The 21,451-nt window shown below is 34.3% G+C and overlaps 1 protein-coding gene and 1 long non-coding RNA gene across 11 annotated transcripts in view; one reads left to right on the forward strand and one right to left on the reverse strand.

The window, feature by feature from the left end:
- LOC137251908 (uncharacterized) overlaps window positions 1–3,202 on the forward strand; it is a 65,320-nt gene extending 62,118 nt beyond the window's left edge. For both annotated transcript variants that reach the window (XR_010953390.1, XR_010953391.1), the window contains one exon: window positions 2,543–3,202. This is a non-coding gene — a long non-coding RNA (uncharacterized lncRNA). The remainder of the gene's footprint in view (window positions 1–2,542) is intronic.
- Window positions 1–21,451, reverse strand: part of Spn (Spinophilin) — a 420,033-nt gene that overhangs the window by 36,840 nt on the left and 361,742 nt on the right. For 8 of the 9 annotated variants that reach the window (XM_067786895.1, XM_067786894.1, XM_067786893.1 and 5 more), the window contains one exon: window positions 2,505–2,525. The exons of the other annotated variant lie outside the window; for it this stretch is intronic. In XM_067786895.1, coding sequence (XP_067642996.1) covers window positions 2,505–2,525 — 21 coding nt within the window. The remainder of the gene's footprint in view (window positions 1–2,504; window positions 2,526–21,451) is intronic. 9 annotated transcript variants of the gene reach the window in all.

Raw genomic sequence — 21,451 nt, forward strand, 5'->3', positions numbered from 1 at the left:
TGCATATTTTAAGGCGCAAAATGTTATTTTTCAATTCTCGCAGTGTTTTCATGTTATTTGTACATGATTTGGTCCCAGTGCACCCTTAGTGAAATTTTTCGCCGAATATATTTATGGAACATTTCATTTTGTAGCAACTTCCATCAATTACTCTCAAATTGTTGTAGAGTGTAATTTATAGTGACATTGTTTGAATACCTAGCTTCAAGGGCTGTTTTATACTTCAACTGCTGAGTGGAATACCACGGCTGCCCTTTCGAAAATAATATACGTCAGAAAAACATTAAATAGCGCCCTATTACTGAACTCAATTGAAGAACAGCCTTTTACAGAATTTTTAAAAACGCACCCCATCTGAGCTTTAATTAATTTTTATATTAGCTAGGACGTTTATGAAAAAAAAAAAAAAAAATCAGAGACGGAGCGTTCCTCAGCCAAGTTCTGAAGCAAGAATATCTGATACAAGTTCTGAGAAATGTTTTTGAAAAATATTCTCAGATCGTGCGGTTTCGCATTGACAGCAGAGATGGGGTGATATTTTACGCAGCCGTCAACTTGTTTTCGTTATAAGACTAAGCTATACGGATGGCTTATCGTTTTTACAAAACACATTTCTCCTTATAAAGGAAACACTTTTAACCTTATGCTATAGTTAGAGGATGCTGACGAACATCACTTTAATGAAAATGTAGTAATAAACTTAAAAGTTATTTTAATTAAATTAGTTGAATTAAAACAAACAACTACAGCAGCAAACAGAAAAAATGGCAACATTAAATATTTAATAGAAAAATTTTTGTCAAACTTCGTCAACTAAATTCTTTTATTTTTATTTATTTTTTTTTTGAAATAACTTCAATGAATTTTGTAACTATGTAAACTAATCTCAAAAACGTTTTCGATAAAATTCGAGAAAATTTTATGAACATTTGGAACATTTTATTTTTAGTTCTCTGAATTTTTTTGGAGTAGATAGTTTTGTAGCCCAACCAATTTTAGTTTATAAAAGTATAAGTTAGAGGACCTCAAAATTCACATTGATTTTTTTAAATTTTGTTTAAGATTTTTCTACATACAAAGTGTGAATTTTTTTGTTTTTATATGAATATATACTAGAGTTCGCCCAGTGGTTGAAATTCAACCACAGGAAAGGAAAGGACAGGAAAGGAAAGCAAATAGACTTGATGCATGATCAGTTATGTATTTTTGTTCCATTTTTATTGTGTACAAAGCAACTCCTCGGCCATGCTCACGATTCAGCATAGTACACAAAAAGCAAGTACACACACACAGCGTGTCTATAGTATGAATAAGTGCATGTGTAGTGGTGTGACTTTTATGTTAAATTTTTTAAATTAAAATGATTTTTCAATTTTTTTTTATTTATGGATAACAGTGCAGCTCAAAATTTCCTATCAATACATATATAATTTGTATACCTTAGAATTATAGTTTAGCAGAAAACGGTTCCACATTTTTTCATCTTGTCTATTTATATATAAGATTATAAGAATATCTATAATACCCTTGGAAAAAAAATATTCTCTAAAATTAATTAAAATTTTGAGTGCCCTATTACTTGTACTTTGTTAAACTAAATTTGATTGGGCTACAAAACTGCATAGTCGAAAAAGGTCAGGGAAATTCTAAATAACTAGTTAGAAATTTTTGTAAATTTTTCTCGATCTTATACTATGTTCAAACAGAAAAATAAATTGAGGCTATTTCGATTTAAATTGAGTGGTGTTCATACAACTCTATTTAGCTTACACAATAGTAATTTGATAGCTGGTTGGCTCATCTCTACAGTAACAACATATCTTTGTTGAGACTGTCAAAATGTGCGTGTTGGTATTACGTGAATGGAATGGAATGAAAACATAAAACTTTGAAATTTTTGTGTGTTGTAAGAAAATGTGTTCAATGTTTTGGTTTCATTTTGATTTTGCCATCTTCTTTTGACAATCCCTACTCCAGTGAAATGAAAGACATAAAATCAGCTGATGAGATGAGCCAACCATATAGTTCAGCCATGCGTAACTGACGTTTAAATATACTCAATAAACACATTTTACAATGTTGCATTTGCAATTTGAAACAATTTATTACGCAATTTTTTTCAAATTGGCAATTTATTATTACAATTTATTATATGACAAATTGCGTAATAAATTGCCCAAACAGTATAAATTGCCAATTTGGTGTGTGTTTGAACCTAGTATTACGAATTGTTATGAAAAAGTTTTTGAGATTGATTTTTTTTAAACATCGAAAATAAACAGAATTTAACTGACGAAATTTTAAAAATATTGCCATTGCTATTTTTCTGTTCGCTGCTGTAAATATTTATTATTTTAAAATAAATGAAAATTTTACAAAATCAACTTCAATAACTAAATTAGGCTAATGAAATAATGTTAATATGCAACGAAATATATGTATCTATCATATATATAAAGTTATAATAATTTAAAAACAAAGATAATACAATAATAAAAACAAACCTTATTTTGCTTTCCAAAATTCTACGCACAACAAACAGCACAAAGAGATTGAGATTGAATTAGTACGAACATCACATGTTGCGGCGGCGAGCGTTATCAAATGAAAATGGGCGGGAAGGCGCCAAAGTACAACAGGACGTACATATGTATGTACGAGTATTTAGTTGAAGCAGTCAAAGGATGCAGCCAAATTCATAATAGCGACAGCACAAAATAATAGTCATGCACATAATACAGCGTGACATATATAAACATACAAACAAATATAACGCATATACAAGTTTTATTGCAAATGCGAGTTGGCAGTACATGACCACGCAATCGCAAATGGTAAATTATGATGTTTACAATAATACAATTTACGGTACACAAATGATGTTTCAAAAGCGATATTCACATACGTTATAATATATAATTTGTGTTACGATATACGACACGATGTACGATATGATTATAGCAGGCAAACAGCATAGAATATGAATTTGTTTATTGTTTGTAAGCAAGCAATAGTTGTAGTAGTTAAAGTTGCAAAATTTAATACGCACACAAAAATATATAATGAAAAAATAGAAAAAGAGAGATAAATGAATTAAAAAGATTATAAATAAGATTATAATAAATTAATAGTAGTTTAAATTAAATGTATCCTCTGTAGCGCATGCAAAACAAGCAATAAATAAAATGAAACTAACTTATAAGTACGACTAAGTAAGTATGTATTTAAGTAATATTGGTAAGCATGAGTAATCATTGCTATTAACTTTTATTACAACTGTTACTATTAAGTTGCCATATTTTTGCCTGCTCCACTCTGCAATCGTCAAATTAATACTTAAAAAGTGCCATTAGCGGCAAATGCGTTGGATAGCAAGCTCCAAAGTTTATTAAGAGTAGCGACGCCTAAATGTATGTTATGCTACGCCTAAAAGTATGCTATGCTATGATATGCCTAAATGTATGCTATACATAGAAGCATTTAAAAAAGCGAATGAAATACGACGAGAATTTTTTACGCTCAAATTATCCAAATTCCAAACTCCGCTAACGCTAAAGCTCCATCGCCAAAACAATCTAAAACAGTGACAAGCGCGCAGAAAAATATGCAACATTTAACAACATATAGTCACTAGGAATAACAGCCAAACTCCTATACTCTTAGGTGGTCATTCCTTGCGGCCATATGATACTACATGTTGCATACTTTTCTGCGCGCTTGTTACTGTTTTAGATTGTTTTGGCGATGGAGTTTTAGCGTTAGCGAAATTTGAAATTCGGGGCAGTTCCGCTTGTTATATTTTCAGGGAATATTGGTTTCGGTCGCGTTGTGTTCGGGTAGCGTGCTCCGCCTACCACACCGAAGATCCTGGATTCATGCCCCGGACAAAGCAACATCAAACTTTTTGAAGCAAGTTTTTTCGGTTAAAAGAAACTTTTTCTAAGCGCGGTAGTCCCTCGTCAGAGTTTGGCAAGCACTCCGAGTGTATTTCTGCCATGAAAAGCTTCTCAGTGAAAACTCATCTACCTTGCAGATGCCCTTCGGATTCGACATAATATACGAATTTTTGATCACCCGAGAAAAAATTAGTCGTTTTTACGCATTGCATTAAACATAATTCGCCCCTTAATATTTTTGACGTTATAAACTCACTAATACCCCACAAAGCTTTCTTCCTTATATTTTTTCTTAGAACTAATGGCTGGTGAATGTGTTTTACTTACAGCTCCAATGTTTATGGTGATCAACTTGTCCATGATCCATTGGGCCTAATGTATGGACATGATTTTCTGACTGAAAATTGGATATGAAAAGTGAACAATTGCTTAGACTCGAGTTTCTGAGTAACAGAAGGTTTGTTTGTTTTTGCTACAGAAACAAATTATCCAGCTTTAGCTCGCAAACTTGAGTATAGCAAAAACAAACAAGCCACCTCCCCTGAAAAGTGGAGTCCGAGTAAAAGCTCGATTTTTATGAGAATAGTGTATCCAATGCCAAAAATTCTGTCTGACTCGAGCTTAAATCCATTATTCCCTGTATGCCTTTCGTACAGCTATTTTACATTATTTGAGATCTGCATCTTTGGTAATTTAGCCCTGGTTGAAGAAACTTTGAAACTATTTTTGTAGTCTGAAAAGGTCCCAGTTCAACTTACAATTACAATTACAACTATAACAGCTACTGCCCCCAGATAACTAAAGTAAATAACTTTGTGATAACCTTTATTATAGTTCTTAGAATAAACCTAGAATGAGAATTAACCTCAAGCTCTTACTACAGTGGTTCTTGGGACATAAGTAGCTCTAAACCATGGGCGCACAAAAATTGTAAGTGATTGCACTTTCTCATGAGAGTACAATTGTGCTATGGAATGTAAACACTTACTCTTAACTCATTTCTAATAACGTCTACATATTTTCTTAGCCCTTTAATCCAACGCATCCAACAACTTAAATTTTCAATTGTGTCGGTTGAAGCTGCTTTTTTATACTTTTGAGGTTTCAAGAGCATAAGGACAGCAAGAAGAGTGGAGGCTGTAGAAGGGCCTTTTAGGTTTCAAAAAGCTCCTGATAGGTTTAGGTGGTTTTTGTTGTTGTTGTTGTTGTAGCAGTGGTAGGTGGTTTTCGATCATGTTTGATGGAATTTTCACAATTCTACGGATCAAAGAATAAAACTGGATAAAAAGAAGAGATAATCAGACCCATCACCAAAAAACGAATAATTGAGTTCGCATATTGTACATAAAAATTTTTGAATGAAGATACATTGAAAACAATTTATTTATTTATATAAGTATTTTTCAATACTTATTTATAATAATGAAACCAATCAGTCGCTTAAACCATTGAATTGAAAAACTTTTTTAACTATGCTAATTTAAAATGCATTTCCATACAATAAAAAGTTAACACAATTTCCGTTTTTATGCTTATGCAATTAACAGAAAACTGTTTCAACAACTAAAGAATGACAAAGGCTACTTATGAACTGTGAAAATGGTAATGAGAGAAAAAATTGCATACAGAAAAAGACAAGGCTGTGGCCGTAACTTCATTATTGACGCGCACCGATGACAAATTAAACGTCCCAGAGGGGAAAAGACAGACAATCAAGCAAATACAAACTCAAGCGAAAACAAAACGAAAATACGCAGCAATGAAAGCTTTTTGAAATGATATTAATATTTATTATACCAAAGGGGAAATGGCGGTCAGACACGCGCTCTTGTTCCGACATTTGTACAGCTCAACAAAGGTGTGCACTCCTCCCAACAACTCCGCGCAGTTGGTTAACTGTGGAGTAAATTAACAGCTAACTGACAAAAATATAAGATAACCATTGACGAAAGAGTTCAGTCATAAGAAAAGCCATATGAATCGCCAAGACAAGATAGCGAACTTTTAAAAATAAAAAATAAACATAACAAAAAACAAAATTATTTTTTACTTTTCTGATTAAATATACATATTTATTAAAAACATGCATCAAGAAAATAAAAACTTTAGTTTGAGTTCTCAAGCAAACTGATTAAAAAACTAAAGCGGCTAATTTTGAAAAAATTTCGAAACTAAATGTACAAAAAAAACACTTTTATATAAAAATTGTGTGGCAAAAAATTAGAGGGGTTCACAAAGTAGTAGTTTTTGTAATTCACAAAAAAATGGACTGGGTGTAAAAAAAAGGAATTTGGATATCTGGAAAGAAATAGAGAGCAGTCTTAAATTTTTGAATTTTATTAATTCTCTTTTTTGATAACCGTTTAAATTAAAAGTTTTCAAAAAATGTATTCTTAAAGTTTTTTTTCTATTTTTATTGTGGTGTAGTGGTAGGTTACTCCGTCTACCACACCGAAAATCCTGAGTTCAACTCCCGGACAAAGCCACGTCAAGAATTTAGAAGCAAGTTCTTTCAATTATAACAAAGTTTTTCTAAGCGGGGTCGCATCTTAGCAGTGAGTTGACAAACACTTCGAGTGTATTTCTGCCATGAAAAGCTTCGCAGTGAAAAGTCAGATGCCGTTCGAAGTCAGCATTAAATATATAGGCCCCGTACCGCCAATTTGTTGGAAAATCTATAAAGGATAACTACGTAAATTGGAAGAGAAGCTCGGTTTGAATTCTCTTCGGAGGTAAGTATATCACGCCTTTTATTGAATTATTAGCAACACTAAGGGTACTATCATCTCTAAGCCGATAGCAGTGATTTGTATGCACATCAACAAATCAATCATTATGTCTACCCATATGTCCATACAAGCAGCGGAGAATAACGCACAAACACATGCATATATCTGAGATACTCCCAAAAGTATGCAATCATTTTTGCTATAAATCGTGCATCTGTAGTTACAGCTGAGTAATTTTATAGCTGATAACTAACTAGTAAGTTCTGGAAATAGAAGCGCCTAGAAATATGTCAACGAGGAAACCGCACAGTATAAACGCAGCAACAGTTGAGGCACGACACTCAGTTTGATTTAAGCAAGCAATCAGTTGTGAAGTATAAATGTTATTTTCAAGTAGTCTAATAAAGACCATTTTTGCATTATTCAATATTGAAGTTATTTATTCAACAATTTAGTGATTCGCACATTAGCAGAAGATTTGGAATAAGCGGAATTGCACTAAATTCGTTACAATATTTATATATTTTTAAAATGTATACTCAATTTTTTTATATATTTTTTTTTAATTTCTATATTTTTTTTCAATAATTTTTTTTCCTTTTGTTATTTGTTTTTTTTTTCTATTTTAGTGTAAAATATCATTTTAATTTTCGTAATATTTTTGAATTTTCTTTTTATTGCCTCCTAAGTTGTTTTGTTTCGTTTTATTCATTCCTTTTTTATTTTTATTTTTCTAAACATTTTTTGACCTTTTATTTTGTTACATATATTTTTGCTTCCTTTTTAATTGGTTTTCTTATTATAATTTCATACTTTCAAAATTCTTTTTTATTTTTTGTTTTTTTTTTTATTATTTTACTATATATGTATAAATAATTTTTGAGCTTTTTTTATTCACTTATTTATTTAAAAAAAATTTATTTTTAATATTTATTTATATATTTTTTTACTTTTCCTAATACTTTAAGTTTTTTCCATTTAATATTACTCCTTTTATTTTCTTATATATTTTTTATTTCACCCTAATTTTTATTTTTTTATTTTACTTTTAGTTTCTCATTCTTACTTTCATTCGTTTCTATACTTTAATGAATTTTATTTTAAGTTTCATTTATTTTTGAAAATTTGTGTTTTTTATATTGTTTCCCCTTTTGTAACTTGTTTTTTCTTTTAATTTTCTTATTTTAATTTTAATGTATTAATTTTGGTTTGTTTTTTGTTTTTTTTTTTTTTGTAATTTCTTTATAGAACTGTTTTTATGTGTTTGTTTCGTTTTCATCATATTTTCTTACTTTTTAACTTTTTTCTTTCCGTATGAAATTTTTGTACTTACTTTTTAATATTTTTTGTTTGTTTTATAACATTTTGTTAATTTTTATTCATTTCCTTTGTTATTCCTTTCTTATGTAATTTTTACTACCTTTCTAAATTTTTAATATAATTAAATTTTTTTAATTTCTTCCTTATTTTATGATTTATATTTGTTTATTATACCCTCGTTAACTTTTTTGATTTTTTTAATTTTTTTGTTTTTTAATTTGGGTTAAAAGGGTTTTTAAATTTGTTTTAATTTGCTTTGAATATATGTATATTTCTATTTTATTTTTAATTCTAAGGCCTTGAAATAAAAAAGTGCAGCAAGAAAAGTTAGGAAATTAAAGAAAGTACATATCTCTGTAGCTATAAAAATAAGAAAAAATAGTGTAAAAACCAGTTAACAAGCCATTTTCTTATATTTTTTAACACAGCTGTATGTAAGTACAGTAAAAAATAAAACTATATAAATTGAAGTCCTTATGCCACTTCAGTGTGTTTGGTTAGTTGGCAGGTGTAAAAGTACAATTTATTGCACGGTTAATGTAAGCGTGACGATTCAACGATAAGTGCACTTAATTGCAACACTTCAGTTAAATGAAAGAGAGACGAAAGAAAAGCGCAGGGACAACACAACATGGTTATGAGACTAATTGCAGAGAAGCAGGTGAATCCATGACTGCTAGCCTTTTAAACTTGTTTCGCTCCACAAACTATAGTTAACTGTTATTAAAGTCAAACTGACTGGCTGTCCGTCTAGCTGCATACGAGACAGAGAGCATAATACGCAAGCGCATACAATACGGTAGGTCAACAAGAAATACAATTTGGCATGTCGCCTGCCATCTCTGACATAATTTAAAAAGTTATGAGTAGCACATTTGGGCCACTGCACTGTGCACACTGCTGCACTGATTGGTATCAGCATTGTCAGCCATTTCGAAAATATTTACACAATACACGAAAGGCACAAGCTGACACTCGTGCATACCTAGGATACCAAAAAGGATAGCATCAGTTGGATTTCCATTGCTAACTTGAATTAACTACCTTTATCCATCAGACCAAATGCGACACTGACCTGAGTTTTCAGCGTGAGTTTAGCTTCAATTTACGCGACACTTTAAAATATATCCTTTAGCGAGCACAGTTTAGAAATATTTTTTATGTAGTAATCCATATGAGTGGATTAAATTTTGCCAACTCAGGCACAACTAATGCTGATAACTCTTATGACCAACTGAGATTTAGCCACAGCGTTAACCGCACGCCAGTGTATGGGTGTGTGTGTGCGACTTCAAACCACCGGCATGCCATACAACGCCATGTAAAAACCAATTTGCTAAGTGGTACGTATAAAATATATGAAATATTATGCGCCTATAAGCGTGCCTCAGAGTTGTTAAAGAGAAAACGTGGCACAGTGGGTTAGTGAATTGAAACTACGAAAAATAAGTGCAAAATATTACAACTTAAAAACAAAAGTAAATAAGCATACGTAATATTATAAAAAAATTCCTGTCTGTATATATTGGTTGCTTTCTCTATTATTCGTTTTTGTTAATTAAAAAAAATATAATAGGAATTGTATTATTTTTTATATTTGTTGATTTTATAAAGAAAAAACTTAATTGAATTGCACAGTAAAAACCACTGTGAATTCGTGCATGTGGCGAATGTTTGATAAAAACGTTCACAATAGTAAACAGCCTCGATTACCTGTTCCATCTCTGTTCGATTACTTAAATTATTGGCTCAATAGTGTTTTTCAAAAATTTGTGTAAACTATTGATTGGTTTATTACATTATTTATATATTTTAAAATGTTTGCTTAATTGGCTGCTCAGATTTTATCTGTTAACTAGATTTTTGAAATGAATATAAATATGTAGTGATTTTCAGTAAAAGAAAAGCTGATTTGAGACACAAATGGACAATTCATGGGGGTTCAATTTGATAAGCGCGAGCAAAAAACAAACCTATCTTCCATTCTCTTGCCGTTCGCGACAGCCATTTTCCCTGTCGGCTACTATTTGAGAGGTAGGTATGGCAATGGAGGAATAGAAAGATTTTTCATTTGTATGAATTCATAATGGTAAAAACTATATAAGAAATTTCAAAAATGATTTCAAAGAACAAGTATAGGAGAAGTTTTGAAACCATGCAATACCGCTTTCAGTAGCATCGCTACCCCACAATCATATACAGAGTTACAACTACATACGGGCCAACTGTAACAGCGATCAGCAAGCGAATGAGAACGCATAGACAAAAGGCAAGTAATCACTTGCAAGCATTACATTCGCGCAAAAGTCGCCCAATATCGGGTGCACAAACTTCTCAAACTGTTCCTAGCGACTTATACTTAAGTGGATAAAGTTTGCATTTGATAGAACATCGAAGGCCGGCCCACGACAAGGTACGCCTGTACCTCAAACAATTTGCGTGAACAGATGTAATTCACCGATCTTCCGGTTACTTTGAAATCTATAAGCCGATCCCATCCACCGACTCGTGTACTGTGACTCACCAGACATCGATTTCTCCAACCACCGGTACCAACTGCCTGTCTCAACCATCGTAATACCCCTCTACTGATCGATAAGACACTAGTCCGCAGCAAACCCCGTTACCGTCAACGATTCTACCAGCAACCGTCAACCGATAAACCGTGCACGCGTGTTCCGCCGCCTGTCCACCGATTCCACGGGCAGTCATACGCTGTCCATCGATTATACGCCTGTCATGCCTTCCATCAATCACCGGTTGGTCACAGCTCCCCTTCAATACTACAATTATGTACAACTCTCCGTCACGTTGTGTGTGTCTAAGTCTGAACCAAATACTACCAACAGAAAAGAAATGGATGCCTTCTCTATTGATCTTCAACGAAACCCACCCAACAAACATTTAGGAAAATAAAATTTAAACTCACAGGCGCATAGTCATAGTCAAAATAAAGTAGATTTTAAATCTAGTTGCAGCTTTTTGACTTTATTTTGCTGCTGATTCATGGAAAAAAAGCAAACAATTTTATCTAAAAGAATTAAGGGTGGACCACCCTTACCATTTAGTGGTATGCAAAATAGATGCTAGCCAATTTTCAAAACTAATCGATATGCTAATAAACTTCATGAGAATCGATCGAGTCGTTTCGAAGGAGTTCAACCACAAACACTGTGCCACGAGATTTTTATATACATATTTCTTAATTAAGTTTGCTGCTATTTTTGTGTATGTTTTTATTCAAAACTGCACACTGTGCAAAAGCATATCACACGCGTTACTTGGGTCGTGCGACAACACGAATTCGATCGTATCATACACAAAACATGCTCATTAAGTTCAACCAGTACAAGCGTCCAAGTGACAACTAAAGTATCCAATTACGTGAAAAGCTAAATTTTTAATAATGACAAATAGGCATAATGAAACTAACTAGCGTGCAAACGATAGCAACAATACTAAAAACAAAATAAAAAGCGCATAAAATACAAAATTGTATGTCTGATATTAAATGCGCATTTAACAAATAAATAGCAAATAAAAATAAATATAAAATTAACAACCGAAAAGAAAATATTTGAAAAGCTTAGTTGTAAATGTATGTACATTAGTTTTACATTCTACTTGTACACCTGCGAGGAAAAAAATAGCAATACAAATTATTTCAAAGTTTTATTAGCTATTTTCTCCACTTTTGATTTCGTTAATTAAAAAAAACGTTAATTGTATAAAGGACACTATAGGAATCGAATTCGCAAAATTTTCGGAAAAATTAAATAAAAATTTCTTATTGACCGTAAAGTTTTATTATTTATAGAGAATCATTTAGAAAAACCTTAAACTTGTAACTTGTCAGCCTACGATTAGGACTGAAGAAATGCATACTCGAAAAGTTTCCTTAGATTCTAAATATAAATTTCAAATTTTTACAATTTTTATACTCAGTTGAGCAGAGCTCACAGAGTATATTAAGTTTGATTGGATAACGGTTGGTTGTACATATATAAAGGAATCTAGATAGATATAGACTTCCATATATCAAAATAATCAGGATCGAAAAAAAATTTGATTGAGCCATGTCTGTCTGTCCGTCCGTCCGTCCGTCCGTCCGTTAACACGATAACTTGAGTAAATTTTGAGGTATCTTGATGAAATTTGGTACGTAGGTTCCTGAGCACTCATCTCAGATCGCTATTTAAAATGAACGATATCGGACTATAACCACGCCCACTTTTTCGATATCGAAAATTTCGAAAAACCGAAAAAGTGCGATAATTCATTACAAAAGACAGCTAAAGCGACGAAACTTGGTAGATGAGTTGAACTTATGACGCAGAATAGAAAATTAGTAAAATTTTGAACAATGGGCGTGGCACCGCCCACTTTTAAAAGAAGGTAATTTAAAACTTTTGCAAGCTGTAATTTGGCAGTCGTTGAAGATATCATGATGAAATTTGGCAGGAACGTTACTCATATTACTATATGTACGCTTAATAAAAATAAGCAAAATCGGAGGACTACGCCCACTTTAAAAAAAAAATTTTTTAAAGTAAAATTTTAACAAAAAATTTAATATCTTTACAGTATATAAGTAAATTATGCCAACATTCAACTCCAGTAATGATATGGTACAACCAAATACAAAAATAAAAGAAAATTTCAAAATGAGCGTGGCTCCGCCCTTTTTCATTTAATTTGTCTAGAATACTTTTAACGCCATAAGTCGAACAAAAATTAACCAATCCTTTTGAAATTTGGTAGGGGCACAGATTTTATGACTTTAACTGTTTTCTGTGAAAATGGGCGAAATCGGTTGATGCCACGCCCAGTTTTTATACACAGTCGTCCGTCTGTCCTTCCGCATGGCCGTTAACACGATAACTTGAGCAAAAATCGACATATCTTTAATGAACTTAGTTCACGTGGTTACTTGAACTCACTTTATCTTGGTATGAAAAATGAACGAAATCCGACTATGACCACGCCCACTTTTTCGATATCGAAAATTACGAAAAATGAAAAAAATGCCATAATTCTATACCAAATACGAAAAAAGGGATGAAACATGGTAAGGTAATTGGATTGTTTTATTGACGCGAAATATAACTTTAGAAAAAACTTTATAAAATGGTTGTGACACCTACCATATTAAGTAGAAGAAAATGAAAAAGTTCTGCAGGGCGAAATAAAAAACCCTTAAAATCTTGGCAGGTATTACATATATAAATAAATTAGCGGTATCCAACAGATGATATTCTGGGTCACCCTGGTCCACATTTTGGTCGATATCTGGAAAACGCCTTCACACAACTCCCTTTTAAAACTCTCATTAATACCTTTAATTTGATACCCATATCGTACAAACTCATTCTAGAGTCACCCCTGGTCCACCTTTATGGCGATATATCGAAAAGGCGTCCACCTATAGAACTAAGCCCCACACCCTTTTAAAACACTCATTAACACCTTTCATTTGATACCCATATCGTACAAACATATTCTAAATTCACCCCTGGTACACCTTTATGGCGATATCTCGAAAAGGCGAACACCTATAGATCGAAGGCCCACTCCCTTTTAAAAATACTCATTAGCACCTTTCATTTGATACCCATATCGTACAAACAAAGTCTAGAGTCACCCCTGGCCCACATTTATTGCGATACCTCGAAAAGGCGTCCACCTATAGAACTAAGGCCCACTCCCTTTTAAAATACTCATTAACTCCTGTCGTTTGATACCCATATTGCACAAACGTATTCTAGGGTCACCCCTGGCCCACCTTTATGGCGATATCTCGAAACGGCGTCCACCGATGGAACTAAGGATTACTCCCTTTTAAAATACTCATTAACACCTTTATTTTGATACTCATATTGTACAAACAAATTCTAGGGCCACCCCTGCCCCACCTTTATGGCGATATCTCTAAGCGGCGTCCACCTATGGAACTAAGGATCACTCCCTTTTAAAATACTCATTAACACCTTTCGTTTGATGCCCATATTGTACAAACAAATTCTAGGGTCACCCCTGGTCCACCTTTATGGCGATATCTCGAAACGGCGTCCACCTATGGAACTAAGGATTACTCACTTTTAAAATACTCATTAACACCTTTCTTTTGATACCCATATTGTACAAACAAATTCTAGGGTCACCCCTGGTCCACCTTTATGGCGATATCTCGAAACGGCGTCCTCCTATGGAACTAAGGATTACTCCCTTTTAAAATATTCATTAACACCTTTCATTTGATACCCATATCGTACAAACGCATTCTAGAGTCAACCCTGATCCACCTTTATGACTATATCCCTAAATGGCGTCCACCTATAGAACTATGGCCCACTCCCTCATAAAATACCCTTTAATGCCTTTCAGTTGATACACATGTCATACAAACACATTCCAGGGTTTCTCTCGGTTCATTTTCCTACATGGTTATTTTCCCTTATGTTTTCACCATAGCTCTCAACTGAGTATGTAATGTTCGGTTACACACGAACTTAACGTTCCTTACTTGTTTTTTTTTTTTGTTCTGTTTAATTTCGAAAATATTCAAAAAATAAAAATATTTGCAAAAATTTTAAAATTTATATTTGGAATTTTAGTGTGTGCTGTTTTTATGAAAGTTCTCCAGTGTTTTCGCAAATTGTTTAGAAAATAAAAAACATTTTAAAATTTTAAAATTTTCGAATTTATATTTGGAATTTTAAGCCACTTTTCAAGTATGCAGTTCTTATGAAAATTTTCGAATTTTTCGGAAATAGTTTCAAATTAACCGTTTCCGAAAAATTTCGAGAATTTTCGGAAAAAAAATCATTAAAATTTTCAAATTTATATTTAGAATTTAGTTTTAATAACATTTTTTTCGTGACACAGTTAATTAATAGCGTTTTCTTTTCTGAAATAAATTGTTGGTAAATGGTAAAGCCTTAATAGAAAAGAAAATTGTCAACATTTATAGTGCATACAAAGAACATTTCATCTCACCATATTCACTCATATCACAAATAACACAAGAAGATTGCGCATTGCGTATGTAAACATTAGATCATCTCTTTTTTATGGGCAATTCTTGCGTCATTTTCCTTTAGCTCTTGTTCTTTTCTCTCTTTCTTTCATTCGCTCAAACAGTCAACTGCGACGTAGATGCGCAGAACGAAGCAATTTTGAACTCGTGAATGCGCAATCTGGTAGGTGATCTATGCACTCATATTAACAGAGTATATGTTTTTTTTTATTTTTTTTTTATGTGGAACTCAAGAGCGAATTGAAAGTTTCACAGAGTTGCACTGCCACACCGCCATTTTATACACGGTAAAAGTGTAACGCTTTTGCGTTGCGAGCAGGCAACAATTTTCACAAAAGAACGAAATACCCCATAAAGGCGTTGCCTGTTTTTTAGAATAGAACAACAACCCTTGCGCGGCTACAAGAAGCGTAACACTATAGCCAGAAAACAAAACGCTATAAATTTTTCACCCGAAACAAAGGTTAATATAAAAATACGTATGTATGTCGTATGAGTAATCAAAGGGCATTATTCATATGCCCCCGCCACCAAGCTCAATGTTTTACATGTAAAACAGAGAACAAAACTGATACACACACTTACCAATAACACAGCAGCGCCACAAAAACCGCATTAAAACTTAAAATCAAATCAAAATTCCATTTATGGACAAAATGAAATTCACATTTTCAACAACTTTATAAACTTTTGAAACAAAAAAATTTTCAAATTAAAAAAACGCAAACGCTCACGGAGCAGAAGTCATAATAGAGCCCGTCCGTCATACGAGTTACTTGGAAAAGGTGCAAATGGGTCTGAAAACAAAATATTTTCTTATTAACATAACAAAGCCGCAGAAAGGCAAAGAAGAATACACGCACACCCATGTAAGGAAGCGAGAAAATGACAATGAATAAATTGTGGTAAAAGGCAAATATGATGGTAAATGGGTGAAAAAAGTGTCAAGGAATAAGCAAAGTCTTGGGGTAATATACAACACACACACTCATGCACAAATGCGTAAACGCGCAGAAACAAGGTCAAATGTAATTATTATACTCAGCTGAGCAGAGCTCACAGATTATATTAACTTTGTTCGCATAACGGTAATCCGTAACGGCATAAACTAATCTAAACAAGTAAGGAAGGTTAAGTTCGGGTGTAACCGAACATTACATACTCAGTTGAGAGCTATGGTGACAACATAAGGGAAAATAACCATGTAGGAAAATGAACCGAGGGAAACCCTGGAATGTGTTTGTATGATATGTGTATCAAATGAAAGGCATTAAAGAGTATTTTATGAGGGAGTGGGCCATAGTTCTATAGGTGGACGCCATTTAGGGATATAGCCATAAAGGTGGATCAGGGTTGACTCTAGAATGCGTTTGTACGATATGGGTATCAAATGAAAGGTATTAATGAGTATTTTAAAAGGGCGTGGACCTAAGTACTATAGATGGACGCCTTTTCGAGATATCGCCGCAAAGATGGACCAGGGGTGACTATAGACTTTGTTTGTACGATATGGGTATCAAATGAAAGGTGTTAATGAGTATTTTAAAAGGGAGTGGGCCTTAGTTCTATAGGTGGACGCCGTTTCGAGATATCGCCATAAAGGTGGGCCAGGGGTGACTCTAGAATTCGTTTGTGCAATATGGGTATCAAACGAAAGGAGTTAATGAGTATTTTAAGAGGGAGTGGGCCTTAGTTCTATAGGTGGACGCATTTTCGAGGTATCGCAATAAAGGTGGACCAGGGGTGACTCTAGACTTTGTTTGTACGATATGGGTATCAAATGAAAGGTGTTAATGAGTATTTTAAAAGGGAGTAATCCTTAGTTCCATAGGTGGACGCCGTTTCGAGATATCGCCATAAAGGTGGACCAGGAGTGACCCTAGAATTCGTTTGTGCAATATGGGTATCAAACGAAAGGAGTTAATGAGTATTTTAAGAGCGAGTGGGCATTTCTGGACCAGGGGTGACTCTAGACTTTGTTTGTACGATATGGGTATCAAATGAAAGGTGTTAATGAGTATTTTTAAAAGGGAGTGGGCCTTCGTTTTATAGGTGTTCGCCTTTTCGAGATATCGCCATAAAGGTGGACCAGGGGTGACTTTAGAATTTGTTTGTGCAATATGGGTATCAAACGAAAGGAGTTAATGAGTATTTTAAGAGGGAGTGGGCCTTAGTTCTATAGGTGGACGCCTTTTCGAGATATCGCCATAAAGGTGGACCAGGGGTGACTTTAGAATTTGTTTGTGCAATATGGGTATCAAACGAAAGGAGTTAATGAGTATTTTAAGAGCGAGTGGGCCTTTCTGGACCAGGGGTGACTCTAGACTTTGTTTGTACGATATGGGTATCAAATGAAAGGTGTTAATGAGTATTTTTAAAAGGGAGTGGGCCTTCGTTCTATAAGTGTTCGCCTTTTCGAAATATCGCCATAAAGGTGGACCAGGGGTGACTCTAGAATGAGTTTGTACGACATGGGTATCAAATTAAAGGTATTAATGAGAGTTTTAAAAGGGAGTGGTGGTAGTTGTATATGTGAAGGCGTTTTCCAGATATCGACCAAAATGTGGACCAGGGTGACCCAGAACATCATCTGTTGGATACCGCTAATTTATTTATATATGTAATACCTGCCAAGATTTTAAGGGTTTTTTATTTCGCCCTGCAGAACTTTTTCATTTACTTCTACTTAATATGGTAGGTGTCACAACCATTCTATAAAGTTTTTTCTAAAGTTATATTTCGCGTCAATAAAACAATCCAATTACCTTACCATATTTCATCCCTTTTTTGGTATTTGGTATAGAATTATGGCATTTTTTTCATTTTTCGTAATTTTCGATATGGAAAAAGTGGGCGTGGTCATAGTCGGATTTCGTTCATTTTTCATACCAAGATAAAGTGAGTTCAGATAAATACGTGAACTGAGTTTAGTAAAGATATATCGATTTTTGCTCAAGTTATCGTGTTAACGGCCATGCGGAAGGACAGACGGACGACTGTGTATAAAAACTGGGCGTGGCATCAACCGATTTCGCCCATTTTCACAGAAAACAGTTAACGCCAAAAAATCTATGCCCTACCAAATTTCAAAAGGATTGGTTAATTTTTGTTCGACTTATGGCGTTAAAAGTATCCTAGACAAATTAAATGAAAAAGGGCGGAGCCACGCCCATTTTTAAATTTTCTTTTATTTTTGTATTTTGTTGCACCATATCATTACTGGAGTTGAATCTTGACATAATTTACTTATATACTGTAAAGATATTAAATTTTTTGTTAAAATTTTACTTTTAAAAAATTTTTTTTTTAAAAGTGGGCGTGGTCCTTCTCCGATTTTGCTACTTTTTATTAAGCGTACATATAGTAATAAGAGTAACGTTCCTGCAAAATTTCATCATGATATCTTCAACGACTGCCAAATTACAGCTTGGAAAATTTTTAAATTACCTTCTTTTAAAAGTGGGCGGTGCCACGCCCATTGTCCAAAATTTTACTAATTTTCTATTTTGCGTCATAAGTTCAACTTATCTACCAAGTTTCGTCGCTTTATCGGTCTTTTGTAATGAATTATCGCACTTTTTCGGTTTTTCGAAATTTTCGATATCGAAAAAGTGGGCGTGGTTATAGTCCGATATCGTTCATTTTAAATAGCGATCTGAGATAAGTGCTCAGGAACCTACATACCAAATTTCATCAAGATACCTCAAAATTTACTCAAGTTATCGTGTTAACGGACGGACGGACGGACGGACGGACATGGCTCAATCTAATTTTTTTTCGATCCTGATTATTTTGATATATGGAAGTCTATATCTATCTCGATTCCTTTATATATGTACAACCAACCGTTATCCAATCAAAATTAATATACTCTGTGAGCTCTGCTCAACTGAGTATAAAAACTAAACTATATATTAAAACAAGTAAGGAGGGTTAAGTTCGGGTGTAACCGAACATTACATACTCAGTTGAAAGCTATGGAGACAAAATAAGGAAAATCACCATGTAGGGAAATGAACCTAGGGTAACCCTGGAATGTGGTTGTATGACATGTGTATCAAATGGAAGGTATTAAAGAGTATTTTAAGAGAGAGTAGGCCATAGTTCTATGGATGGACGCCATTTAGGGATATCGCCATAAAGGTGGACCAGGGCTGACTCTAGAATTTGTTCATACGATATGGGTATCAAATGAAAGGTGGTAATGAGTATTTTAAAAGGGAATGGGCTTTAGTTCTATAGGTGAACGTCTTTTCGAGAAATCGCCATAAAGGTGGACCAGGGGTGACTCTAGAATATGTTTGTACGATATGGGTATCAAATGAAAGGTGTTAATGAGTATTTTAAAAGGGAGTGATCCTTAGTTCCATAGGTGGACGCCGTTTCAAGATATCGCCATAAAGGTGGACCAGGGGTGACACTAGAATGTGTTTGTACGATATGGGAATCAAATGAAAGGTGTTACTGAGCATTTTAAGATGGAGTGGGCATTAGGTCTATAGGTGGATGCCTTTTCGAGATATCGCCATTAGGGTGGGCCAGGGGTGCCTCTAGAATGTTTGTACGATATGGGTATCAAACGAAAGGTGTTACTGATCATTTTAACAGGGAGTGGGCATTAGGTCTATAGGTGGACGCCTTTTCGAAATATCGCCATTAGGGTGGGCCAGGGGTGACTCTAGAATGTGTTTGTACGATATGGGTATCAAATGAAAGGTGGTAATGAGTATTTTAAAAGGGAGTAATCCTTAGTTCTATAGGTGGACGCCTTTTCGAGATATCGCCATAAAGGTGGACCAAGGGTGACTCTAGAATGTTTGTACGATATGGGTATCAAACGAAAGGTGTTACTGAGCATTTTAAGAAGGAGTGTGCATTAGGTCTATAGGTGGACGCCTTTTCGAGATATCGCCATTAGGTTGGGCCAGGGGTGACTCTAGAATGTTTCCACGATATGGGTATCAAACGAAAGGTGTTACTGAGCATTTCAAGAGGGAGTCGGCATTAGGTCTATAGGTGGACGCCTTTTCGAGATATCGCCATTAGGGTGGGCCAGGGGTGACTAGAATGTTTGTACGATATGGGTATCAAACGAAAGGTGTTACTGAGCATTTTAAGAGGGAGTGGGCATTAGGTCTATAGGTGGACGCCTTTTCGAAATATCGCCATTAGGGTGGGCCAGGGGTGACTCTAGAATGTGTTTGTACTATATGGGTATCAAATGAAAGGTGGTAATGAGTATTTTAAAAGGGAGTAATCCTTAGTTCTATAGGTGGACGCCTTTTCGAGATATTGCCATAAAGGTGGACCAAGGGTGACTCTAGAATGTTTGTACGATATGGGTATCAAACTAAAGGTGTTACTGAGCATTTTAAGAGGGAGTGGGCATTAGGTCTATAGGTGGGCGACTTTTCGAGATATCGCCATTAGGCTGGGCCAGGGGTGACTCTAGAATATGTTTGTACGATATCGGTATCAAATGAAAGGTGGTAATAAGTATTTTAAAAGGGAGCAATCCTTAGTTCTATAGGTGGACGCCTTTTCGAGATATCGTCATAAAGGTGGACCAAGGGTGACTCTAGAATGTTTGTACGATATGGGCATCAAACGAAAGGTGTTACTGAGCATTTTAAGAAGGAGTGGGCATTAGGTCGAGATATCGCCATTAGGGTGGGCCAGGGGTGACTCTAGAATGTTTGTACGATATGGGTATCAAATTAAAGGTATTAATGAGGGTTTTAGAAGCGAGTGGCCCTTAGATGTATATGTGAAGGCGTTTTCGCGATATCGACCAAAATGTGGACCAGTGTGATCCAGAAAATCATCTGTCGGGTACTGCTAATTTATTTATATATGCAATACTACGAACAGTATTCCTGTCAAGATTCCAATGGATGTTGATTTCGCCTTGTAGAACTTTTTCATTTTCTTTTACTTAATATGGTAGGTGTCGCACCCATTTCACAAAGTTTTTTTTTTACGTTATATTTTGCGTCAATAAACCAATCCAATTACCATATTTCAACCCTTTTTTCGTATTTGGTATAGAATTATGGCATTTTTTTCATTTTTCGTAATTTTCGATATCGATAAAGTGGGCGTGGTTATTGTCGGATTTCGGCCATTTTTTATACCAAGATAAAGTGAGTTCAGATAAGTACGTGGACTAAGTTTAGTAAAGATATATCGGTTTCTGCTCAAGTTATCGTGTTAACGGCCGAGCGGAAGGACAGACGGTGGACTGTGTATAAAAACTGGGCGTGGCTTCCACCGATTTCGCCCATTTTCACAGAAAACAGTTACCGTCATAGAATCTATGCACCTATCAAATTTAAGAAGGATTGGTAAATTTTTGTTCGACTTATGGCATTAAAAGTATTCTAGACAAACTAAATGAAAATGGGCGGAGCCACGCCCATTTTGAAATTTTCTTTTATTTTTGTATTTTGTTGCATCATATCATTACTGGA

Source organism: Eurosta solidaginis, chromosome 5, assembly GCF_040869045.1.
Source record: "Eurosta solidaginis isolate ZX-2024a chromosome 5, ASM4086904v1, whole genome shotgun sequence".
NCBI classification, from domain to species: Eukaryota; Metazoa; Arthropoda; class Insecta; order Diptera; family Tephritidae; genus Eurosta; species Eurosta solidaginis.